Raw genomic sequence first — 26,568 nt, 5'->3', positions numbered from 1 at the left:
GACCCGCCCCCCCCCCGCATCCCCGCCGTGGGGGCGGCCGGTGCTCCGCGGGCAGCGGGGGCAAGGTCGAGGTCGTGGGTGGGGAGGGTGCCAGCAGCGCCGTGCTGGAGGGGGCGGGGGGTGTTGTTGCTCAGCTCCGAAGCAAATTTTTGGAGATGCGGGGCGATGGCGAGGTGGTTTCTGGCCTTCCTCCCGTCTACCCCCTGGCTGAGGTGCTGTGCCTGCTAACAGCGTTTTTGTGCTATGCTGCGTTTTCCTCTTGTGGAGCAGCCGTAGCGCAAAGCAGTGGTGTGGTTTGGGCTTCAACAGCACAAGGAGGGATGTTGGAGGTGGGGCCTGGGGTCGGCGGGGGATTTTGTGTCCACTGTGCCTCTGAGACATGAGCGCTGGCACAGAGGGTGGATGGGTATAAACTGGAACGCAGGAGGTTCCATTTAAATTTGAGAAGAAACTTCTTCACGATGAGGGTGACAGAGCACTGGAACAGGCTGCCCAGGGGGTTTGTGGAGTCTCCTTCTCTGAAGACATTCAAAACCCACCTGGATGCCTTCCAGTGTAACCTCATCTAGGTGTTCCTGCTCCAGCAGGGGGATTGGACTAGATGATCTTTCGAGGTCCCTTCCAATCCCTAACATTCTGTGATTCTGTGATTTTGTGCCCACTGTGCCTCCAACACATGAGGACTGGTGGAGAGGGTGGCTGTGTTACCAGCCAGGGTATACCCACTGCTGAAGAGGTGCCCCCAAAGCCTGTGTGTGCCCCAGTGAGCATTCCCAACAGGCTGGCAGAGCTGTTGTATTTATTTTTACACAGAAGACTGCCCAACAGGCTGCTTATTTTTAAACCGACACGGAGGGAGTTTGCCAGCGGTCGGGCACAGGCTGAGCCTGGCACGAGCAGCCAGGGATTGACAGCGATGTGGCTGCCAAGCACAGCACCCTGCAGTGCCTGCCTTGGCTGCTGAACCCCCATCCTCCCTGCACCAGCAGACAGACTTTAGTCCGCTCATCCCTCTGCTAAATGCCCAGCCATGTAATTTTCCCTTCAAGAGCTGAGTCTTTCTCCATAACACTACAAGGTGCGTCGCATTTTGCATGTTATACAAGAATGGGCTTCACAATTTCTTCTGCAGGCACATCTAGCAATTGCCTTATCCCTTAATATCCCCAGAGATGGTTTGTCTGCCCTTCTCACACCAGCCCACAGGAGATTCTCTCTTCTTCCCCCTTACACTGTGCTTAGATGTTTCCCCCACCCCCTTTCATAGCTGCTTTTAAAGACAAACAAAACAGGCAGTTGCCTACAGCCTTCTCCCGTGGGCTCCTATGCAAACTTTGCAGCTCTCTTTTCCCTGGACTCATAGCCCTGTCATCACCCACCCCCCTTCCTGACCTTCTAACACCCCCCTTGAATGCAGCCATACCTTCAGTCTCTTACCACAGAGGCTCTAATGACCTGAACCAACCCTTCCCCCACTCAGTTTATCTCTTCTCTTTCTCTGCTGCAGCCTGCCCATGAAGTGATGGACAAGCTAAAGGTTGAGAAAATACAGCAAAATGCCTTTCTTATCCTGTAATGACCAAGGGGGAGGACACAGCCTGATAAAAATGACAAGCCAGAAGAATCAAGAGCCAGACCCTTCACCTGCCTGTCCCTCAGCAGACAGAAGAGGCTTGATAGACCTGCCATGATTGCAACTGCCGCAAGCCTGGAAAGAAAGGAATTAAGTACTGAGCCAATTAAGAGCTTCAAGTTTCTGGCTGAAGAAATGTCCTCCTGCTACTTGTGAAGAAATAAATTCAGAGACTTATACGAGAAAAACCTGAAGCAGGTTGAGTGTTGGGGAGCTGGTGGAAAATGCCTCTAGCCCTGTGCTTTATGGCTTTGCTTAGCATCTGGCAACTGTGTAGTCCCACTGCAGTGATGGAGGCTCACATGATATATAGATCCAGCTGCTCACTTGGGCCTATCTCTATTTTCAACCAGCTACTTTGCTCATCCGTTTTTATTGGCATGATTTTTGACAGCAACCACTAGTGCTGGATCAGCCATTTCCTGATGGTGAGTGACCAGCAGGCAAACATTTCATGTGTTAAAGTGCCCCAAAGGTGCTCTGAGCTGCTGTGCAACAGAACACAGATAGACCTGTGATGTGGTGTGCTGCGAACAAAGCTCCATCCACCTCCCATTTAAACAAACTGAACCTGAAGAGGCCACAGGGAGAGACTGATGGGGGAGATAGCAGGCATAAGGCTTGACGTATTCCTATGGCTGCTTGAAGTAAGCAGCACAGAAACTTCCATGGGTTTTCTACTCCTTCCTTGCTCCTGAGTCTGGCTGGAAACCAAAGTGGGAGCTCTTTCTGTCCCTTTAGATCTGCCCTACTCAGTCTCCCACCTCCCTTGTGGCTGTCTCCAGCCCTGTTTGTCCAAACACCCCCTTCATCTCAGGTTTTCACATTCTCTATCTGGCCTTTTCTTCCCATGCCCACCACCAGCACTTTGGGCAAGGAGCCTCAGGCCATACCATGTAGTTAGCTGGTGCTCCACGACACACTAGCTTTGAAAAGAATGGGCTGGTCACATAACATTTACTCTTCTCTGAGTTTCCCTCTCTTAAAATCATGCTAAAAACAACTAAAATGACCTTCAGTAGTTCCTTTTACTTTCCCATGCTGTAACCACCACAGAGATGGTACAAAATAGTAATAGGAGGAGAGGTAGCACAGGCAAATTGTGTCTGTCAAATAGTGTCTGTATGAATGGGACTGGAGGACCTGTGTGGTGTCTCTGCCAGGTGGCTCGGGCTTCACTCCCCAGTGGTTAGCCCCCTGGATCAAATTGCCCTTTGCAGGTCCTGTGAAGACCTTTCAGGCTCCCTGTTAACTGTACTCCAGGCTGAGTGATGTGAAACATCCCCCTCCACTGCACATTGCAGATTTAAAACCACGCATCAAATACAGATATGCTCCATTCTTTTTAACAGAAAAAAAAAAAAGAAGGGAGGAGGGGGAAATTAAAACCCCACAATGAAAGCGGGTTTAAAATATAAATATATACTATGTTCTGAAAGGGACAGGCAAGGAAGCATTATATGCAGTATATTTGCCCACAAATGTGAGCAGGGGGCCAGGGTATTAAGGGTAAGGGAATGGACTGGCAGAAAAATCCTTGAAATGTTACTGCAAATGCCAAGAGCTGAGTCTCAATGAAGCCCCGTAGCCAAGGTTACCTGAAGCTTTGGGGATATCTGAATAGATTGATCTTTCTTAACTGTTGCAGTCCAGCCTAAGTCCCTTGTTTTTTGCACACCTAGAGTTAGAGAGGTGGGGATGAAGTCCAGGTTTCTCAATTTGCACCTTTCTTCAAACTAAGGCCCACTCTATGGAAAAGTCGATTCCCAGCAGTAAAGCAGGCTGGCCATCTTCCTGTCAGACTTGCTAAGGCTCTGGAAATGGTTAGAGCCCGTCTGTTGCCAGAGGACTCTTGGGAAGCCCCAGACACAACACATGGCAATGCCCTGTTCAAGGAAGGATCCAAGGAAGGCTACACCACTGGAATCAGGCTTCTCCATGTGGTACAGGTTCACCTTTAAACATATGTGACCAGGACAGGAAAGTGTCTGCAACCCCAATAGGGATACCTTCAGCAGAAGTGGAATCACTAGGCTAGTCACAAACATAAACACAGCCTTGTAGAGTCAAGTTTCACCTTTCGGGGGCTTCATCTGAAGATCACCTCAGACCTGTACAATTTTAAACCCCTGGTTATGTCTGTGCTGTAATCCTGACTAGCATTATTCACTGGTGGCTCCAGACATTGGACATCATCACACCATAGTTCCTGATGCAAAGTAGGTAAATGGCCAAGTGCACAGCAGGCTTTTCCTAGGAAGGCAAGGACAAACTGGGCACAACAGGTAAACTGGTCCCAGCAAGTGTCTGGCAAACAGAAGATCTCACCTGCAGGTAAGGACGGGGCAGGACTACAGGTAACCATAAGTCCATCAGTAGTTCAAGCCCTCAACAGAGCATATGCAGGAAGAGCTGAAAGCTTTCCACTGTGGCAGAAAAGGGACATGGGTCAACATGTGTTGAGGACCTCAGGTCCTCCCACACTGGCTCTGTGATGATTAGATTCACGTTGGCAGCAAAGAGGCTCACTGAACTCATGGCAAATAGAAGACCTTCCTCCAACCACATATAGTAAAGCTGAAAGATCAAGGGGCTCCTTGGAGGGATACGGCTTTGGGCAACTGGTTAGCAGCCATTCCACCCGTTTGCAGCAGTTTTCCTCAGCAGCATTACAAATAAGGCATTGCCCAAGTCAACATCTGACCATGACCTCAGGGACTTTAGGCTGAGCTCTGTAAGCAACACCCATGGAATAGGAGGAGGAAAGGTGGCTCTACTCTGGCTCCACCTCCAGTATAAAGTTTGTTCCAGGGCCAAACCTGCATCAAGGCCCAGGAAAGGCCAGCCTGCAAAGGGCAGCTGCTGGTGCTTCAGAGGAAGGTGTGGGCTGTGTGGGCAGAGAGAGCTGGAGGAGAGGCAGCTGTGGCTGACAGGGGCTGGAGGTGTGAGGCACTCAACCCCCTTGGTTAGCGAGGTGTGTAACTGGGTTCTCACTTTTTGCTTTCTGTGGTTTGCGTTGGTGGTTTCTACAGTGTAGACACTTTTGGTTTGTTGTGGTTTCACTTAGTTTTTGTTGTGGCGTTTGTAGTGTGTTGTTTTGTTTTCCCTGGGATAACTAGAAATGAACTTGCAGCCTGTAAAATGTGGGCGATTTAATATGGGACACATGGGCTGTGCAGCTTGATCCACTTCTCTAGTAAGTATATTTGCTTTCTGCTAAGGTGTTTTAACTGAGGTCAATGGAAATAAACACTATGGCCAGACAGCTTGGGATAATTAGCAGAAAACATAAAGACAGCCAATTTGCCCAAGCTGGTTAGATCAGGAAACAACAGCCCTCACAAGTCTGTGGCTCAGAGGAGGGAGATGTCTTCCAGCAGGAACTTTTGTAAATTCTCCCTTGGCTGATGCAAACCAGCATAATTCCACCAAAGTCGGGGAGAGACAGTGGTTGATCCCAGCTGCATGACTGGGGTACATCTGCTGAAGGATTTCACTGAATTTATTTAACATCCTGATTAAGATTTCTTTTTTTAATCTCCCTTCATCTAGTTCTCCTGATATTTTTGATATTGCTAAACAAGGGAATCTGCTTGTCCAGACAGTATTTATTGTGTAGTTGCTGCAATACTTTTTTGCTAAAGAGCTGGAAACTACAAAGAAACATACTGGATATCCACAGTGTGAGACTGGTTCTCCAGCAAGGTGGAACTCTGTCTGACAGACTGAATAAGGCCACATTTACACTCTGAGTTAGGCAACAAAGGCTGGTAGTGGAACCTCTTGAACTCAAAAATGCTTCCTATAAATGGGAAGCCTTGTGTTAACATGGCCCAGTGCAGGGGGGACAGTTTTAATTAAGCTGGATCAGGGTGTTTTTTCTCAGATGAAAAGTGATTTAACTTCCTTGTGACCAGCAAACAGGACTTTGCAGCGAAAAAAAAAAAAAAAAACACACAACAAACTGTTGTCAACTGAGGTACGTCTTTTTGGCTTTATGATCACTGTGCAACCAGGCTTAAATGTTCTCAGAGCAAGTTCCATCAGCTTGTTTCCAGACGTGGTAGGTCCTGAAATAGCAGACATCAGACCTATGACTGGTTTTTCGACCTAGCAGTGCTATTTTGGCAGCAGGCCCAGGGTTAAACATAACAAGAGTCATTTTCAGTCCTTGCTCTCCTGAAGGTCAGTGGCCCAAATGGTTGGATGTTTGTCTTAGCTGTTTCCAGACAAGGTCTGCATTTTGTAACGATAAGGCAAAATTCAGAGATCCTCATGTTGGCAACCTCTCACGAACTCTAATTAGAAAGTATGTTTTTCCTGAATAAGGATGTCAGGATTTGGTCATCAGTAAATTTTAATTGTGTTGACTGTTTTGTGTGGGGTATTCTTTTGTTGCTACTATAAAGGCTCACTGCTCCATTTTACCTCCAGTCCATGACTTTCACAGGATAGCGCAGCTCATTCTTTGCATCAAGCCTGGCTTACCAGAATCACCCATTGCCAGGTGAGACTTTGAGGTTCGTTCATCTGCTCGGGTCACATGGAAGAAGTCGTCTCCATCTTAGCAATAAGGCTACCTTGCTCTGGCTTGCCAAATGTCTTCTGAGATGAGTCTCCTCCACTCTAAAGTTCCCTTAAAAAGCTATCAGAGAGGTCAGCCACAAATTGGTCCCATTTGTTCTGCCAGACCTCTTTGGCCTTGGCTTTCTCATCCGGTAGCATGGCACTATATCTGTGAGGAGCAGAAAAGTCAGTGTCAGACAGGAGACAAGGGGGCAGCTATTTCAAGATCAGTGACCAAAATGAAAAGGCAGAAAACAGCAACAGATTAACCCTTGCAGGATGTGCTTACACCACACAGAGTAACACAGTGTGAAGACCCCTGAGCTGTTGCTGGCTGGACTCACGCTGGGACGAGAAGCATCACAGCTATATCAAAAGCTACTGAGTGGTGCGCCATGAGGACCAACAGCTCAGTCTGCAAAAGCTGTCGACTCACTAGGCAGCACCCAGTGACTAGCACAGAAGAGTCAGCGCTGATGTCACTTTCAGATATCTCCTGGGCTTGGTCCAGATCAGTAGGAAATAAGAGTATTTGTTGTCTCAGTGGCCAAGCAGTGCCTTGGGATTTGACATGAGGACTGGCATGGGATGTGACAAACAGTCAAGACTCTAGGAATGTGTGGAAACACCCTGGGCATCATATCCAAACTATTTTGGGACATAAATAGTTGTCTGGATAAACAGAAAAAGTGGTTAAACACACCCAAACTACATGCTGGTAGATGGTTCTCCTGTGTTTCCCCAGTGGGCCATGGCAAAGGCCAGAGCAAGTCAAATTTGGGCAGGAATATACAGGTAATACAAAATCATAGCATTTCTCCCATACCAAGAACCAGGCGCTAGAAGCAACTTTGCAAAGGATGGAAAAGGGAGGAATAAACTGAGACACTGAGTTAGAAAAAGGCACTCAAGGGCATGGGCACAGGAGCCTCTGGGATCCCTGTGTCCTGCCCTTGGAAGAGACACACAGAGGAGACTTGGGATTAACAGAAGCCCAGTTCATGTGGCAGAGGAGACTCTGGGTCCAAAGTCCATATACAGGGGATTTCCAGGGAACATTACTATAGCTAGGTGAGGGAGTTAACTTACTTTATGGAGTTGAGTGCAAGTTGTTTTAAGGTCCTCAGGTCAGCATTCATCCCTCCAATGGCCATGAACGCTTCATAGAAGTCATAGGAGACTCCCTTTGCCCCAAAGATAGGAGGATCATCAGGACTTATCACAATGGGGTGCCCTTCAGCCATGAGGCTGGCTGCGGGGTGGCTCCGCAAGTCAGCTACCAGCAGCAGGACCTTGGTGGGGAAGGGTGGGAGACAACACCATGTCAGGTCATTGCTGTGGCTGTGTTTGCATTGCAGCACCCGTCGCACTGCATACCAGCTATAGCTGCCCATGTCAGCAGGTAGTCATCAGGAGGAGTCTCCAGAGGGCTGTTCAGAGCATGTTAGGTGTTCTGCTCTGAACTGCTGCAAGAGGAGCCTGCTTGTCTCCACTGACTATCCAAGGACATTGGTTTCTAAAATTAGTCACGTAAATCAATGCCAGTGGGGTGAGTAACTTCTGCTTATTTACAACAACTTGACTGTGGACATTTCAGGAATAGTCTTTTGGTTATGTATTTGCCATGACACTTAGCCAAGGGCACCTGGAGCTGGTACCAGGGTTCTCTTGCTCAAGGCTCACACTGGTACATCTCTACCCCAGAGCATCCTTTCTGCTGCGCCCAGAAGACGATGGGCACTATGCTAATGTGTTGCAAAAGAGTTCCCCCTGGTTATGAATTCTACAACCCCAAAGACACCCAGTTGCAGTCTCAGCTTCTCAGCCTCTGGCCCTCCTGGCTTTGAAATATTTTCCATTGTATCTCTTTAGGGACCTCCCTGGCTCTGGGCCTCATCTCCACTAGGGAGGACTGCCCTCTCAGGTTCCTCTGGATAGGAATTTAAATGATTTTGAGCTCACTGCATTACAAGCCTTATAGATACCCATCATGTGTTTACATAGCATACTGCAGGGTAATGTGGTACAAAGGAAACTGAGCCAGCATGGATGCAACAAAACATCTAGCTGACCCCAGCTCCCTGCTGCTCCTAGCTGCTATGGTAGATCCCATTCCAGTGTGCCAGCCTGAAGACCTAAGCTTTTACCAACATACCTGGTTGGAGATGGGACAGACTTCTACAGGAACATCCCTCTTCAGAGACAACTTTTTGGCTACTGGGTGTTTAATGAGTGCAAGTCCATGGCCAATCCTGCTGGTATTCAGTAGCAAAGCATCCAGCACATTACTGTCTACAGAGGTGCCCTGCCAGTCTGAGCAGAGACAGGTAAGAATCATCGCAGTGCTGTGAGGAAATACATCTTCTCAAACTGCTAGATGGTTTTGTTAATAAGTGTCTCAGTTGCAAGGTGGGAGGGTTGCTCATGATCTGAGTTTCCACTTTGCATTTTCAGTGAAATAGGGATTCAAATCTGGCCTGAACATTGCCAAGCATAGAGATACCCTCTCATCTCAACCAGCTGTGGATGTGTACAACATTGCTCTTACAGCTAAGCTAATCATGCTGGTCTCTGTTCATAGTCAAGGGAGACAAGTAATCATTTATGGGGAATGGCTTGTGCATTAAGATGAGATGTATCGTATTTTAGAAGTGCCTGTTACTGTCCATGGCTTTAAAGGGAGCCTAGGGTCACTGCTTCACCTGTAGACATCTTCTCTGTAGATCTCAACATATAATAAGCATGATGCAGTAGTTAGACAAAACTGTTTAGGATAAATACCATCCATATGGACAGAATAACATATTTGGAAATAATATATTTTATATATATATATATATATATATATATATATAAAAAATATTTGGAATAATAATACAATGCCCAAGAAATGAAGGGCAGCAATCAGTTGCTTTGACGAGTGTATTCAGTTAAGACTGAATTCAGTTAAGGCTGGCTCAGACATTCCTTCACCTTAAAATGTAAAATAATGGTTGAGGAATTCTGCTGCTGCTGTGGATGGGAGGTGAGTGCTGCTCTGAGGAGGAAATAGCTGCGTTGCACCAACAATAACTCTTGCAGCTTGACTCCGTGTTACACACAGGGCAAAGATGCTGAGCAACATGATCCCTACAGTCAAAAGCAGGGAGCAGGTAGGGGAGGTGCCATGTAGGAATGCTACATCAACAAGCTGATATCGGGAGAAGCATAGGGAAAATTGATTACACACATGCATATATACACAAATATCCCTCCCCATCATCTTGATACCGTCAGGCTTGCTTTGCAAGACTTCACTTCTTCCCTCTGCAGACAATAACAGGCCTTGAGTCCTGACACTTACCAGTCTCCCCAGCATGGAAAAAATAAGGCAAGTTGACCCCCAGAGAGTATGGGATGGTCAGGGCATCCTTCAGGTCCCACAAAGAATGACCTTCATCCTCATCACCAACCTGGGGGAAAGAGAAAAGGTATTTTCGAGCATGCTCTGGGACTTAAAGCAATATATTGCTGAGGTGCAAACCATACTGAAATTGTAATGCTGATTCTCTCAGGGAATTTTGTCCATTACCCTCAGCAAAATCCTTAGCTGAAGGATTTGCAATTCATTTACAGTGATTTCAGTACAGCAGCAGAGGATCTGTCTCTGGTATAAAACATATGCCTTATTATACATGTCGTTCTATCACACCTATAGGGGTTAACTTGAAGCCACAGAAGAAATACAGTTACCAGGTCGAAGCCTGCCAGGGTGTCTGGGAAGTGGGCTCTGAGTGCCATGGCAGTGACGACGGCTTCTTTAATCTGGGAAACATTCAGCATCCTAAAGAGCAAGAGAGAGAAAGCAGTGCAGAGGCTCACTCCCACGGGCCTGCCTTCTTTGGGTTTGAGTTGTGAAATGTGACCCCCAGGGGTATTTCCCAAATGCAAGTCACTCCTGAATCTGACAACCAGCTTCAGGTCTCCAGAGTAACAACAGTAGAAAATTGATATTATGAAAGGTAACCCCTGAATGATCAAGAAATGCCTGGCTAGATCCTGATCTCTCTTGACTTGTGACACACTTGTCTAAGATTCACTGGCTTTCCCGTCTACCAAGCAGGGAGCACAACAGCATGGAGAGAAAATGTTTAAATATTTTTTTTTCCTCTCAACTGTCTTGCTGGGAGGTGCAACAGTAGTTGCTTTTCAAGAGAGTTTTAAATTTAGATTTCTTCCAGCCTTATCGGACTTAAACATCACAGCGCATTTTGCAGACAGACTCTGTCCATGCCCAAGCTGGCCAGAGGCAAGCCAGCTCTGAACTGGAAACAGCATCGTGCTGAGCCGGAGTGAGTAAGTGCTGCTGAGAGGTTTGTTATATTTGCTCAGGATCACCTCACATGACTTGATGGCATCTGGCTGACTTGGAGAACAGCCTCGTGCCCGCTTGCAAACAGCAGCACGAACATACCGTACAAAGGCTGTTGGGAGAACAGCGTTTGCAGGGTCCTGCAAGGACCCTTGCAATACTGAGTGCCCATACTCGGGCACTGCTGTCACTGCTTCAGCTTCCGCAGAGAGGAGGAGTGTGTCCAGGCTTGGGAAGAGAGCACACACGGCTCGGACACGCACGCACACACACAGCTCTCCCCTTGCTCACTCCTGCACCCAGGGCAACCAGACGCTTGTCTCCCCAGTGCACGCCACCAGCTAACCCTGACCACTTTGCACGTACACAGACTTATATAGATTATTTCTCATCCTCAGCCTCTTACACCTGCCAGGGGATGATTTGGGAGTCAATAGCCTGAGTCTGACAAGGCATGTGGGCTTTGCTAACCAACTGTGGCACTACAGCCCAGCCCTCAGCATCGCTGGTCCTGGCACTGCCTGGAACCCTCTCTCCCCACCACCACCATAGCATAGCCAGCCACACACAAAACCTCTTAGCCAGCCACACATAAACCCTCTTAGCCCCGCTCAGCTTCTACCTGTGTGCTGCAAATATAATCTTGGCTCCAAGAAAGTCAGGGTGTTCCTTCACAAACTGCCTGGTCACTTCCCGGTAGGTTGCCACGGACCATGATTTATTGTGCTGGGTGCCATCCAGTTCATACACCTGCAGGATGAAAAGCACATGGCAAGCAAAAGTTGGAAGAGATGTTTTCTTGGAAGGTGGGAGAAATGAACTGAAGAAAACCTTAGGAGAAGCAATGTGCTACAGTTCTGGCAAAAGGGCAGAAAAAAAGAACAGTTAAATCTGTGCAGAACATTTTGTTCTTGAAGCCTTCACCATCTGGCAAGAACCAAGGAGTGGTTTTCCTCCCTTCTGTATGATTCAAGAAACAAGTTTCTCCATGTTCAGACATGGTAAGCAAGTGCCTTTGAGTACTCAGAGGAGACCATGACCTCTCACTCACGTCTGTATGAAATGTCGGAGCATTTTGCCCAGCTGTATGGCAGCTCACACACACTCTGTGCCTTGTGGTGGCAGACTGTCAGCCAAGGAAGGCTCAAGGTATGAGAGGGCTGAGCTCCCTAAGCTATCAGCTGGACTGGGCTTCTGCTCCCCTCTGCCAGAGGTTTGCTCCGTGACCTTAAGCCGTTTCATTTAGTCTTGCCCTGGTTTCCCAGTTCTCTGGCTGCAAACTGGGAAAAATAATCCTTTTGGCATGCTCAGTCTCATCAACTTACTTTGTGAGTTCCTCATGACCAAGGCTATGCACAGGGCTTTCGCCCTGATTATTGCAGAGACATAGACCCTATGTTCCCTGGTTGATACTGATCCATAAAGGCCCTGCCTGGAGGCACTCACAAATGGTGGCTGAAATAATTCCATCCATTCTGTTCTGTTGCTTCTCACCTTTCTTTTCTCCTTCACCCTTCTCCTCTACCCTGTAACTGCTCCACTCCACCTCCTTACTTTCTCTCCAGTGTTGCCCCTCACTAAGACCTTGTGCTCCATCACACTGTGGCATCCCCCTTGCAGGCATCAGGAGCTGTGGGGTGGCTACAGATGCTCAGAGGGAATTTTTTTGCCCTGCTGCGACCCATGGGAATGTGAGACTTTACACAGCTGAATTTGCAAACACAGCTGGGTTGGGGGGGATTTTCCACAATGTTTGCTGTTTTGCACTAAATCCTGACTTTACTGCAGGGGCCGCTCTTGGTGGACTTTGCTGCAAGGCGAGCTTTTGCAGAGAGTCAGCGCTGTTGTTCAAGCCTTGTAAAGGATCTCCAGCCACACAAGCATCTTGCTATTCCTGTCACACCCTGCTCACCTCAACTTTAATGTCAAAGCGTTTCCCTTCCCTCTCGTCCCAGTTCCAGACTAGCTGGTACTTCCCTGCCTGCGCTGCCCATCAAGCAGCAGCCCAGCACGCTCCAAGCTCCTTGCAGCGCTAGAGTCATAGAGTAGTTTGGGTTGGAAGGGACCTTCAAAGGTCATCTAGTCCAACCCCTGCCATGAGCAGGGACATCTTCAACCAGATCAGGTTGCTCAGAGCCCCATCCAGCCTGGCCTTGAATGTCTCCAGGGGCATTCTACCACCTCTCTGGTCAACCTGGACCAGTGTTTCACCAACCTCATTGTAAAAAAATTTCTTCCTCATGTCCAGCCTGAATCTCCCCTTCCTTTAGTTTAAAACCATTAACCCCTGCCCGGTCCTAACAGGCCCTGCTAAAAAGTCTGTCTCCAAACTACCCAGGCTGTAGACAGCCCTGCCTATACCTCACAACATGCCGAGTTGCCGGGTGCCAGCAAGCCCAAGGGCTCAGGAAGCTCCCACGCCTGGAACCAGCACTAGAGGCTGGATGGGAAGCAAGTCTCCTCTGCCAAGCCTCTCTTCAAAAGGCATTACAACCATGTCTAAGGACTGCCGGTAAATGCAGGGTATCTTCCAGTCAGGCCCACGCACTCCTATCATTGCAGATACTCTTGGCCCGGAAACCTCTGTGACCTGGGGGGATGCCAGCACTCATGCTGTCTCACAGCACAGGAATTTTGACATTGCTGTTGTTTTCTTTTTCTACATACCCCAGGGACAGATGGTGACTAAGTTCAGAGCAACTGTCTTATGACCAGCCCCCAACAAAGTAAGAGTCATGTAAGCTTTGTGGTCTTCTCCTTCTCCCTTGTTTCTTTTTTTTTTCCATTTCAATACACCCTTCTCATCTCAGGCATGATAGAGTGCCAGCCTGCAGCCCTGTCACTGAGCCCTGTTTCTCTGTGGGGCCATCCCAGGTCACAACAAGGCAGGGTTAGGCAGCCCTGCTCTCCAGGTGTTGGGGTTACAGTCACAAAGCCAGATAAGCCTCTAAATTTGTCCTATCACCAGCCTGTCTGTTGATAGGGTGGCTGTGGATGTGTGTCTAGCAGCAGCAGTGGTTGCTGGGGTGCAGACATTCATCTGCAGCTGACCAGAGCCCACCAGCCATTGCATGCAAGGGCAATGATTTAAGGAAGTTGCTGGCAGGCACATTCAGGAGTTGGGCCACCAGTGGGATATCAGCATGGCTGCTCCATCCACTGGATGCTGTGGTGCCAGCAGCAAGCTGGTACCCACATTCCCACATACAACCTTCCACTACCACCTGGTCGTTCAGGTGCTGCTGGATGGACCTTGCACAGCAGCTCTGTTCCCACTGCAATGGATTGTTAAGAACTTGGAGGTGGATGGAGTAGTGAGGTGCAGCAGCCCCAGTTCATTTCTTTTGGCAAGGAATCTGCCTCTCTGACAGAACTCACACTCCCATGCTGCCCTGCTTGGAGCTGGTCTAGAGAACTGTATAGAAAAGGTACATCTGCAGGGTCAAAATTGTCACTGGGAAAGTGGGAACTGTTATAGGTGAAGAACCATGGTGGAGTCAGCTGGTGCTTGGGAAGGTATCAGGGCAGTATGTGGTTGTAAGACAGTCTCACCATCTCCAGACGACATGCAAGGAGAAAGGTCTAAACTATTAACAAGAGATTTTAGTGTTAGTGGTGGTGAAAAGAGCAGTTCATACTTCACATAGCCAAAATTTTAGGTTGTCTGCAAACTGTGGAAGGCTGTGCTTTGCCAAGCTGCTTACTAGCCTGTTCGGATAATTCATTCTGAAAATAGCTGTAGATTCAAAATAACATAACTCTTCCAGAACAAGTCTCTATTCAAGATGGGAAATTGTTCCAGATGAGCTTCCACAGAACAGGTGATTTTGGTGAAGACTAGCCAAGATGCATCTCCCAACCAGCAAGATTTCAACCCAGCTGCCAGTCAGACTGTACAATGCAGTCTTGTGCTGTTGCTGCAGTAAGAACAAAGTATCTCTGCCTTTCAAGCCCTTGCCTATGCAAATCTCAAACAAAGACCTTTGAATATGATCAAGGTTTTCCAGCATCCTTAGAAGGGCAAGTATGCAAACATCCAAAAACTGAATTCAAGATAGGGCTTGAGAAAAGCTATGGAGAAGTAAGGATTTAAAAGAATACTAGAGAAGCCAGAAAATACATACCGGAGGCAGGATAGCTCTTATCTCAGCATACTGTATGTTATCTTCATAGAGCTCCAGCAATCCCTGGTAGAAATAGGCCTTGAAGACGGGTGCATAGCAGATAAGTCCAGAGGCAATGAGAAAGACTTCTTCAAATCTTTTCCAAATGAAAGTCTGAGAAGGGTAGGCCAGCTCGGGGGCATCTGTCACGAGGGTCAGGTTTCTCAGCAAGCTGTAGAAAAGGGTAAAGGGAAGAGGAAGGATGAGGAGAAAAACAACTAAACCAGCTTTCAGCATTCAAAGAGACACTGGCTGGCAGATGGGTGTTTGTTACAGGAGGAAATAGGATTCCTCCGAGACAGGTGTGAGTTTTATTTTCAGAGACCAAGCTTTGCGGATGTGGGACTCTCTGACCACATGCTCTGGGGTGCAGCAGGGCAGCAGCTCTGCTGAAGGAGGCATGTGGGTTTTGGGCAGGACCAAGAAAAGGTGCAAAGCTGTTCCTGCCACAATAGGAGCCAAATACCTATCTTGGAGCCTGTTGACACTGCAATACATATAGGCGTAAAAATGACTGGTGCAACTAGGAAGCATTCAGGTCGTTTTTCTGCCTGTATTCCCCTTTCTGTATTTACTCCTCTAGTGGCTGGTACACATAATAACTGTACCCTTTGACAGGTAAAAACTCACATGCTGCATATTGAGCTACAAGCTGGGTAAGACTAGATGTTCAAAGTACCCACATCTTCCTTTTTTGAGGGGAAAATCTAAAGGAATAATGGAGTTATAAAAGGAAGTATGATGGTTTTATATGATTAGAATTGTTTTCTCTTACCCAGGGGTATCCTTAATCCAAAATCAGACGAGTACATTACACCTGCAGACAATATATTCTCCCAAACATCTTCAATGCATGTAAAAAGTTATGACTACCAGCCCTCTGTTCACTACCTAAAGGCCGACAGAGTCTCTGGGAGATGCCATGCACTGGGCCACCACCAACCTGCTTACTAAGCCTGTAACTTGCCCTGGTACATTTGTGTTGTCAAAATATGTAATCTAATATAAGCAGGGGGAAAATGATTGTCCATCAGAAATCCTTTCCCCCCTCAGAGGAACAAACATGATATCCCACCTGCGTTGCTGATAACTTCTTCAGAATTCACTGGTGGGAAACAACTGATAAAAATCACAGGTCCAGGCTTTTCTTTAGTGGGATAGAAACATATTTATTTCCTCCATAGACTCAGCTGGCGTATAAGCCTCTTTCAGAAATGCAGAGGCAGAGGGTGGTTTTATCAAGCAGAGTTTAAGGGAGCCAGTAATTGCAAGACTGTCTAGTTGGAGGTGACAGCTTGCATTTAGGACAGCGCGAGCGTCTGCCACAACGCTGTCCTCTGACAAGCTGATAGCCTTCATCCCACTCAAAGCCTTGCCTCAGCAACAGCTCGCCTCCCTCTGCCAGTGGCCACCTCAAGAAGGGTTCGTAATAAATTTCTTAGGCCATGGGTGGGCAAACTGAAGCCATCACAGCAAGCTATAGAGCCAGGTGCTTGCACGTGGATGGGTTTACCAGTCTGACCATGCCTGATGTTTATCTAGTACTGGAGGGCTAAGCAGGTTCAGACAGAAATACTTTTGACTGTGCTTCATCCTTCAACCAAGTATATTGTTCCCCTCTAGAACAGCTACAGATCTTTAATAATGTTTTGTATTTGATGTCTTGCCCCCCATCCTCACACAGCAATCTGCTCTATTATATGGGAGAGGTGGGTTTGATTTGTGCTCTTATTATCTTCTTCCAGGAGGCTTCTGTGGATGGAATTAAAAACCTCCCTCCTACAGACATGAAATGTGATCTGGTCCAAACTCATAAACTAAGACATGAGTCCCTCCATCCTGCCCATAAAACAGACCCTGTTCCCCCAGCATCTGCCTGCTCTTTTGCTCTCTTCGGATCCTCTTCCAGTGGCTGCTGTTTCATTTCTTCTTCACTCTCTTAATTTCTTTGCTTGAAACAATTTTAGAAAGCAAAACTCTACATAAAGAGATGCTCTTACCACATTAAGGATGAGATTTTACATGCTCAACAGTCAGAAAAACTCAGAGTTAAGGTTTCCACAGCAACTTGGTTTCTGCCCTCATGTGCTTTACAATAAGGGCTTTGGTGCCATTTTCACAGGACACTGGGCAACCCCAGTTCCTGTTCAGTAATCCATGCAACCAAAGGCAATCGAGCCGGACCATGGCAGGGGCGGGCAGCATTTCAGAAGGGCAGTGGGGAGCACACAGAAGTGGGAAACACCATAGCATCACCCTAGAAACCAGGAATGCAGGGAGCATCTTGAAGGCGCTGATCCAGTTGCCAGAGCGGAGGTGTTGTGCTGCAGCTTGGTGATGAGGGAGAGGAAGTTTCATGTGGGAAGAGCTGGGGAAAGCAGACTTTTCCACTCCTTTCCTGGCCTCAGCCCTGATTGAAGGGCAGCTCCCACCAGCCGCACACACCGGCGGAGAGCACCTGCCTGAAGACGAGAGCCGAGTGGGGCTGTTCCCACCAACCCTGCAAGCACCAAGGGAAAAACCTCCCCATGGATCAAAAGGCCGTGCAAGCCTGTTCTCGCCACCCTGCGCAGCGTCGTTTCAGATAAGGATGGGTGGTTAGTTGGGCTCCCACCGCTTTCTGCCCTTGTCCTGTGAGAACTCAGCTCCTCCAGCAATGAGCCTGCACAGGGCTCTGCTCCCTGCCTTTCAAATCTAGTTGTACGAACTTCTGGTTGTTTACTTAGCCTATGCTCTTGGGCTAGAAACAGCAATAAATCCCCACACCACCCAGCTCCTAAAAGCACATAAATCAAATAGTGCTTTTTTTTTTTTTTTTTTTATCATCTCCTTCCCTTTGAGACTGATTATTGATCCCTGTAACTGTTGAAGATTTATAGCATAATAGTGATCCATCCTTGATAACTGGATAATCTCCTAAGGGTTCAGGGGCTTTTGCCATCAGTAGCCCATGCAGATGAAGCAAAGCTTCATGAATGTATTTTTTGCTTCTTTTCTGGAATGGGCCCTCCCCAGTGATCAGGTGCAGACTACAAATAGCCTTCCATGTCATGTCATATATGCACTGAATGATGCTATTGCAATGCATATGCCCAAAGGGGCACAGCTAAAACGACCAGCTAAGGCTTATTTATTTTCAACTGCGGTTTTGCTTTCTCTTTTCCCGTTTCTTTTTCCCCAAACTGTTTTGCTTTCTCCCACTATATAATGCAGAAGCAAACGGTTTTGTCACCTTGTTTTTAAAGGTATTCTTTTTCCTGCTTCTCTTTCTGTTCTTGTTGGGTAATTATACCCCTCTCCTCACCGTAGTATCTGAATGTCTTCCAGTGGTGCATTAAATAGTGTGACTAACATCTGTCACATGTGGTTCATTCACTTTCTCTCTCTCTCGTCCCCTCTTCTTCTCCCCAAGGGGAGACTTGTAGCAGGAGCAGAGTGCTTTGTTTCTGTAGTGGGTTTTCATTCTTTTTTTCTTTTTTTTTCCCCCTTGTAATGCACACACTGCCCTATTTTTCCGTTAGATAAGGCAGTCGGAGGACACAGAGGGGAAGGTGACGGAGGTCTGGGCAGCCGTGAGTTCCCAGGGGAGTTGTCCCCGCAGGCTTGGCCGTGGTGTCAGCTCCCTCACAGATGACTTCATCCTGGTGATGGAGAGCTCGGCTGGGCCGCTGGAGCTGTGCTGCCGGGGGGCACGGCCTTAATCCCCGGGCTGCTGCTGGGAGGGTGTGGGGTGGTATTTTACAAATATCTGGAACGTCAGTGCTGTTTCCCTAAATATCTAGGGACATGCTTGTTGTGAGATCTCGCTTTGGAGACAGTGGCCGCTATGTTGCATCTTGAGGAACAAAATGGTATTCTCCGATGTCATAATTGATCGTGAAGTAAATAAGTGAGGATTGTTTTTTTCTTTTAACTCTCACAGCAAAATTCCTTTCTTTTCTCTGTCTCTTGGCCCACGATCTCCTGACTCTCATAACAGCATCCTTTTGGAAGCTTACCAGGAAAAGAATACTCCAGGGTCTTGGCCCATAACTCGTGTGTTTTGAATAGGAATGATTAAACCTTCTTTTGAGGGAAACAAACAAAAAGACTTCCTTCCAGCACACTCACACAGATGTATATGTACCTAAAAATGCAAACAGCAAGAATGCAATGCAGATACCTCTCCCCCTCAGCCCTTCCTGGTCAGGAATGCAGTAAGGTGAAGGAGGTGCAGCCTCTCGGAAACATTTCCATTGTTCCCTTCACATTCGCTGATCCACCCCGTCTCACATGAGAGCCCTTCCCTGCTGCCATATTCCCTTGATACTTCCTTGAAACCACCCAACTATCCATCCGTTCCTTCCTCTGACATCTGCTTTCCCTCAGCTTGTCAGTGCTCAAGGGCAAAGAGGAGTGCAGGGAAGAGGTAGCCTGGGATGCACATGTTCAAGAGACTGGGAGAGTTTCCAGAAAGTGAGAAGCAGAACAGATTGAGGCCTATTCCTGGCTAGAGACCTATTTCCAGACGGCCAAAAAACATTCCTAACCCCTAGACTAGTACCCGGGGATTAGAAGAAAATAGGAGGGGAAGTACCTCAATGTGGCTGTTGTTTGTGTGTTTGCACATTATGTGCAGTGGCTTCTCTGCAAATTTGTGGTCATGAGCACAGGAGGGCAAGAAATGAAGGACAACATATTAAAATGAGTAAGTCTGAGCACCCAGGATGCAAGAGTTTTACATTTGTACTTGGCTCTGGCACGTGTTTGCTGAGGAAAATACTTAATTGCTCTCTGCCTCAGTTTCCCCTCTTCCCTTGGGGACACCCTTGTAGCAGGGTCTGTCTTGTGTCCCTGTGCCTGCCACTCTGAAGTCCTGCTCTGACTTGTGGCTGCTATGCTTGGTTGGACAATTAATACAAAAGAAGAGGAACTTGATAACACTGCCTCTGAAAAGAAGTCGTGTTCCCAGACAGGACCATAGGGAACCAGACAATGCACAGCTCCACCCTCCTAGGTGTATAGGATGCCATGGACCCTAGCCTCAGCCAGAAGGGGATGTCATGCTACAGAAACACCACTGAAAACAAATACAACAGAGGGCTATTCCTGAGACAGTTCTGAAATACCCAGTGCAATTGCTTGGGCTTTAGGGAAGTGAAGCTGCTTCAAAATCTCTTGCACATTATTTATGGGTCTCCCGGTAGAGTTGAAGAGAGCTGGTGCCATGTTTTTTTCCTCATCATCACTCCCAGTAGAAATGGAAGGGAGCTAATGGGGAACCAGTTCTATCTGTGGAAGACGTAGATAAGTGACTTCTCACTGGATCTTATTTCTTCCATCACATGTCAGGGCATTCAAGTCTCAGGTTATAAAAGGTCAAGAGCACTGGGTCTGGCACTACCTTCTCTTTCCCTTCTGGAAGTGCTCAGACCTCTGTAGGAGATGGGTGGTAGGTGCCCTGGATCGTCAGCTCCCTCTGCCCTGCCCCTGGCTGTTGTTGGGGAGGGAAAGCAATACCATGCTAAAGGTCTGGCAGCTCCTCAGCTTCCCAACCTGACCTCCTTCCCAGATCTGTAGGGCTTAGAGCCCAGACAGCTTCCACGTGGAGGCAATACAAGCTCCCAAAGAGTTAAAAGGTCTCTATTTAAAAGCACACGCCCTCACTGAAGAGCACTACAGTAAAACTCATCAAATTTTACTTAGGAAATGCGGTAGCTAGGGTCCACATCACCTGAATCCAGCCTTCTCCTCATGTGTTGGCATGGAGATACTGTCTTTAATTACACAACACCCTACACAATTTTTTTCCATGGGACCCCAGCCCCTGGAGCACCATGGATGACAGTGCCCTGTGAATGGATCATTACTCAATATTTTCCTTTGTCCTCATCACTCAGTGTCTGACTTCATGCATTATTTAATGTGCTCTCTCCAGCCCCCTGCACACCACGCAGAACTACATGCTTCCTCCTGGCCTTTTGGCAGGACTTTGTCCCAGGATCAATAGCTCCTGGATGAGGAGAAAAGGCTCCCTCTTCCTGACACCACCAGCTGGAGGGGGAGCTGGGTTATTCCCACCCGCCTGTAAGTGATTAAACGGTAGGTGGCTGCTGAGCAGCCAGCTAACACCTGGTCCTGATAAAAAGTCTGCCAGCAGTTATGGTAGGAGGTGCCTGCAGGGGAGAAGCTTGTGCAAGGTGGTGAGTGATGCCTTGGGGAGCCATCTGAAGTGTGAGTTCCTGGGCAGCTATAGGAGGCCTTGCCTGCAAGGGGAGAAGCTCTGTTAGCAGCCTGGCATTGGTGGGGAGGGAGGTGCTGTCAGGCAAAGGACCTGTGTGTAGGGTTCATTGCCTCAGCCAGTGCCCAGGCTGAGACCAAACCCTTTGCATTAGGGCAGGAGGGCAAGTCATGGTTCCTTGTGTCAAAGGGTCCTGTTGGGAATGAGTCCTTCATGCTTCAGTGTGGTGGGTACCAGTGGGTTTCAAAGAGAGTCTTCAGAAAACAAGGATGGTGTTTAGATGAGGAGGATGGGTTGGTTGTGGTTTTGTTTGGTTGGTTTGTTTATTTTGCTAGGGCAGTAACTTTAACATAATTAGTTTGCCCAGCTTTCTGCTCTGAGGCGAAGTAATGACTTTACAAATTACTTCTCTGCTGTTGAGGAGAGCCTGTTTCTCAGCTACCTGAATTCCTTGTCCTGTTCCTGGGTACCTCAATGGATGAGATGAGGTCTTTCACTATAAAGTCTTGTCCCTTGCTGGGGGTACATCCAGCCTGGGTGCTGAGGAGAAATGGGGACAGGTCACATAAATCCTCTTAAACTATTGTCTTCAACATGTCTGTGCAAAGGACCAGAGTGAGGGTACACAGAAAACTTCAACTTTGGTGATCTCTAACTCTGGTGTACTTAGTGCTGCAACCCTCAGGCTCTTATATTGCTATGTGCTTGTTCTAGGTACATGATGATTAGAGCTCTGGAGCACCTTTCTTATGAGGAGAGACTGAGACAGCTGGGTCTCTTCAGCCTGGAGAAGGCTGAAAGGGGATCTTATCAATGATTATAAATATCTCAAGGGTGGATGTCAAGAGGATGGGACCAGACTCTTTTCAGTGGTGCCCAGTGATAGGATGAGGAGTAGCAGACACAGACTGAAATATAGGAGGTTCCATCTAAATGTGAGGAGAAAGCAAATGAGAAAGTTGGATGAGAATGATCCTGCTGGCTACACAATGCTGTCATGAAGTATTGTCAGGCTTGCAATCCCTCTTCACTCACCTGCTATCAAACTCAGTCACATTGTGCAGCTGTTTCCGGTAAGTCTCCAGCAAAACCCACTGGGAGCACTGGGCTGGCACTGGATGAGGAGGGTGAGGCTTGGAAAAGCGAAACCGAACGGTGCCCATGTGTGTGAAGCAGATGTAGCAGTCAGGGAGGTAGGTAGCATTGTACACCAGCCAGTCCACGCTCAGGATGGCGTAGTCATGCAGGTGTAAGACAGCACCTGGTGGGAGGAAAAGTACATCCTAATGAGACAAGGCAGCTGAGAAGAAGGAACTGAGGCTTAATGTGATAATAGTTTGAGTTTGCCCATCTAGGGGCATCTGGAAATGCTTCTAGATGTCTGTGAGTGACCTCTCCCAGCAGAGACTGTGCAGCTGCTCTGCCTCCCCTATGCTGGGGGATGTGGCCCCCTCCACATCAAACACGGGGCAGGCAGAGCGTGACAGCTCCCTGGGAGCGGAGGGAGGTGGGAAATCAATAGGGAGCTCTACTTCTCCACTGGGATGGAAAATGCTCTGAGTTATTAAAGGTCTTTCGCACAGACTTTGCTGTGAGCTGGCTCAGGCCCCACTGATTTAAAGAGGAACTCACACAGTAGGCAGCAGTTTACAAGGCATGCTAGCTGACTGGCAAAACTGAAGCAAGCCTCTGTATCCAATCTCTTTGAACCCCAGCCTCGTTTGTTTTTCTGGTTTGGGGTTTTTTTTTTTTTTACATCTAGACTGTGTCTCTTCTTTCATCTCTCTGAAACTCTTGCGCACATCCAGATCCCAGACCATGACACAGTGGGGAATTGCACTCAGGTGCAGAAGTACCATCTACTTCTATCCCTTATCAAAAGCATGCTCACTATCATTGTATATCTGCTGCTGGCTGGCACCAAAGGCCTTTGGGATGCTCTGTTATTGTGCAGTATGGTGGCAACTGCGCGTTTTCCTGGCAGAGGAAGTGTCCTCTGCATGCTCACCTTCTTCAGCCCATCCTTTTGTTTTGCTAAAGTCTCTCCTTTTGCAGAGACTTTTTACATTATTGGTGCTTGAACTAAACTTCACAGTCATTAAAGGAAGATACTGTGAGAGCTAAAGTCTTACGGGTATGTATTTTGTTAGTCTAGGAGAGACCTCGTAGTCAAAATAGTTTTGACACCCTTAGGGGTAAAGGGAGAATGTGAGTAGGAGGAACAAGACAAAAGACTGGTATGCATGTGACGTTAGACAAACTTTGAGACTATATAGTGGGCTAATATAATACAGACTATAATGTCTATAATCTCTCACTACAGAAAATATCACTGTCAAGATGCTGAGCAACTGTTGTTACTTCTCTCACCAGAGCTAGTGCAACAGAATGGGCATGGTGCAGATATCTAGATCTTACCCTCCTCTGTCTGGCAATGGCACCCTCTTTCCTATGTGAGCAGCAATAGAAATTACAACAGTGCTGAAGCAACAAGCATTCGCCAGGGCCTCTGATCAAGACTGAGGCCTCTAAGACTAGGTCCTACTCAAGCAGTTACAAGGATGTCTGTTATCTTAGCCCTAAAACCTTACAGCTCTTGCAAAGATTCTGAAAACCCATTTTAGCATCGCCTGGATTGAAAAGGTTGGTTTGTTTGTTTGTTTTGATTCCTCCTTGGTATCAAAGGTACCCCTCTCTTCAATGAGGTACTTTAAAATTCCTTACTATTCAATTTAGCAACGAAAGGGTAATGGCAACTCTGACATCCCAATCATTTATGGTTAACAGATTAGGATACTGCAAGCCAGGGATCCCCATCCCACACCAGAGGCTGGGAGGGGGAAGCTGGGAAGTGATGAAGATGGCTCTTAGCCATGTGCCAGTGTCACAGCCCTACAGGTGAAAAATGCTTCTGTGGAGAAGCTGACTCCCAGATCCTCCAAAGCAGGCAACCAACCTGTTTTCAGGCAGCCACATGAGCAAGGCCATGGGACTCTCTATCTAAAGAGGGACTGCCTGGAAGGGTGGACATAGCAATCAGAGACACAGGAGTATTGGCAATTTCTGCTGCACCTCCTATCATGCTTAAAGAAAGCACCTTGTTCAAATGCTTCCTTACTGAACCAGAGATGCAGGGGGATAAGCTAGTCAGGTAGAAGTCAAGGCTTTCCTTCTGGGATCAACTCAACCTCCTGCTTCTCTCCTGAACTGTCAGCAGCTCAGGGACATGGAAACACCAGGCTTCCTGCTTCACAGCCTAGGTGGCTTGGATTTCCACTTGACTAAAAATATCCTCCACTCCTTTTCATCACAACCTGTAGTACTGAGCTTTCAAATGCTGCCATGTCCCAGGCTGCTTGTCAGAGGATAAACAGGGTGATGTGGCAAAGGTATTGGGTGATTTCATGCCATTATCTAATCTATAACGTTTCAAATGCCTTAAAAACTATGTCTGTGGTGCAGTGTGCAGAAGCACCTCTTGGTACAGGGCATGGCAGCCCATTAGAACATAACTTTCTGCTCAACAAGGAAGAAATGACATCTCTAAACTGAAGAGGAGACAAAGCACAGGCTTTGACTTCAACATGTGAAAAAATTTGCAGTGTTGGAGGTAGCGCTTTCCCCCTTTGGTGTCCCCAGACTTTGCAGTAGACTTCGAGGCTTGCTACAGAACCACATCCACAAAAGTTTTTGGGGGAATACAGCACTTTTGACTAAGAAGTGGGCTATGACAAGGTTGGTAGCATCTCTGTAGTACGTGTGAAAAAAGCAAAGGCACTGGCTGCAACACGCTGAACAAATATGAGTGTCAGTGACGTCTTGTTGGCTTGGCTTCCTCTGCCGTTTCTCCATACTTGAAAGGCTGAAACATCCATATTGTAAGTTATAGCAAATGCTACAATTGCTGGAAGTGTGTATTCATCCAATCCATCCCCCTCTTCCTCTCTCCCCCTGCCCTGTCCCCAACCTCAGAGGCAGGGTTCTTCCTGGAACCCATCGAGGACTGTTTACAGCTCTTGTTAGCATGCCTGCAACCAAGGGTCTGCCACATTTGTCCCAGCTCTGGCACAGAAAGCAAAAGGCAAGAGGAGGATGAATAAGATGAGCAACTCTTAAGCCAAGCCTACCTTTTGGCATGCGCTTTAAGATGCTGAACACCATGCTTTGATCAATGAGGCCTTTTGCCCGAAAGAAGTGCATGCTTGGAGGAAACTGTCCTGTACTCATGGCTGTTGCAACCTCCTTCTTCTTGAGGTTTACAAGCTTTGTACTGAGCTGCTGTTCCTGTGTACTCAGCACCACATTGCCACCAGTCCGATGGGCTTTCTCCTCCTGCATTAGGGAATCCCGATCATGCCGCAGTGGAGTGGGAAGGCAGAGGGGAGCCAAATTGAGGAGAAGGTATGCCAGCCTTATGTCTTGTCCAGTTGGAGGCTTCATCTTGGTGCTGCACCTGAGGGGGAATAAAAGAAAACTGGAGCACTAGTAGAGGTCAGGTGACATCTTAGCTGTGACTCACTGGGAAATTAAACTGCTGGCCCATCTTGCAGAACTAGTGGGTTAATTGAATGTTCATTACTGGGGGATCATTGAGTACCCATGTCCTCTGTATTTAGGATTTATTCATGCACTCACCATAATGCTGTCTGCACAGAACAAGACTGTGGGATGGAGCTATTACTCCCCAGATCAGGCTGACAGCATGTCACGCAGACCTGCATTGTGGTGAAGGTCTTGTCCCGGAACAGGGGATTGGCGAGGTCAAGACTCTGGCTTGCAAGATGGGGTGGAGCCCCCTCAGAATAAGGGGTGGGTGACAGCCATGCTGCCAGCATCCCAGGGTGGGAAATGGGGTGGCATTGCACTTGAAGTGCTTTGGGCTTTTGCTTGAGCTAAAATATCCCAATTCCTGACACTTAAGACATTGTTACACCCCTATTGCATATTCCAGCTATTGGAGGGGTTAACATACAGGCAGAAAAACCCACTGCTTCCCCTGCAGTGACAAAGATGTGTCCCTTCCTTGCAATCCCAGCACAAAGAGGGTAGAAGGGAGACTGTGGGAGTAGTGAGACATCACAGGAGACAGGCATATGTGAACACAGAGAACTCTGCCCTTCCCCAAAAAAGCACAGCTGTAATATAATCCTTCTACATGAGGCTTTAGTGACTCTCCACACCAGTCTTTACAGACCAAAGCAGTCTGGGGAAAGGTTCACCATTTTGAAATTGAATTATTTTATAAGCCCCTGCCTGCACATGTACCTTCTGCTTCCAGCCTCTCCTCCACCCCTAAGTCCACAAGGATGCCCTCACCCCGATCAGTGGGTCCCAGGAGATGAGGCATTTTGGGGGAGCAATCTGCTGAGAACAGAGCAGGGGTAGATGCAGCTACCCGTCAGGCCTGGGTCTGAACTTAGAGAAAGAAACATCATAGAAGGTGCTATCTTATCTGTGGTGAGACTGACTCACTTACTGTTAACTTTCCTCCTCCTTGCATCCAGAGCTCATCCAGCTGCAGTTTGAGAGAGCAGGGAACAGTTATCTCCCTTGCAAGCCGGCACTGTCCCAGCAAAGATAAAGAGGCAGGATCCGTCCCAGCGATGCAGAGCGAGGCATCCGCCAGCGCAGACAG

The 26,568-nt window shown here is 47.8% G+C and overlaps 1 protein-coding gene and 1 long non-coding RNA gene across 3 annotated transcripts in view; one reads left to right on the top strand and one right to left on the bottom strand.

Moving 5' to 3' along the window:
• LOC309435689 overlaps nt 1-6,007 on the top strand; it is a 7,818-nt gene extending 1,811 nt beyond the window's left edge. Inside the window, exon 3 of the long non-coding RNA XR_014183214.1 lies at nt 1,508-6,007. This is a non-coding gene — a long non-coding RNA (uncharacterized lncRNA). The remainder of the gene's footprint in view (nt 1-1,507) is intronic.
• On the bottom strand, nt 4,895-26,568 carry ADA2 (adenosine deaminase 2). Of its 2 annotated transcripts, none has more exons than XM_082044156.1 (10): nt 25,569-25,666; nt 25,061-25,386; nt 21,969-22,194; nt 14,675-14,885; nt 11,173-11,300; nt 9,932-10,022; nt 9,543-9,651; nt 8,355-8,512; nt 7,289-7,491; nt 4,895-6,368 (listed from the first exon to the last, which is right to left on the bottom strand). In XM_082044156.1, exons 1-10 carry the CDS (start codon nt 25,652-25,654, stop codon nt 6,260-6,262), a joined length of 1,647 nt encoding a protein of 548 aa, XP_081900282.1. In that variant the 5' UTR covers nt 25,655-25,666; the 3' UTR covers nt 4,895-6,259. The 2 variants fall into 2 exon arrangements, with proteins under 2 accessions (XP_081900282.1, XP_081900283.1); XM_082044157.1 differs by lacking the exon at nt 25,569-25,666 and adding an exon at nt 26,410-26,568 and having other exon boundaries at nt 4,909-6,368.

Source organism: Streptopelia decaocto, assembly GCF_964273445.1.
Source record: "Streptopelia decaocto genome assembly, chromosome: 1".
NCBI lineage: Eukaryota > Metazoa > Chordata > Aves > Columbiformes > Columbidae > Streptopelia > Streptopelia decaocto.
This window is presented reverse-complemented; position numbering and strand designations above follow the sequence as displayed.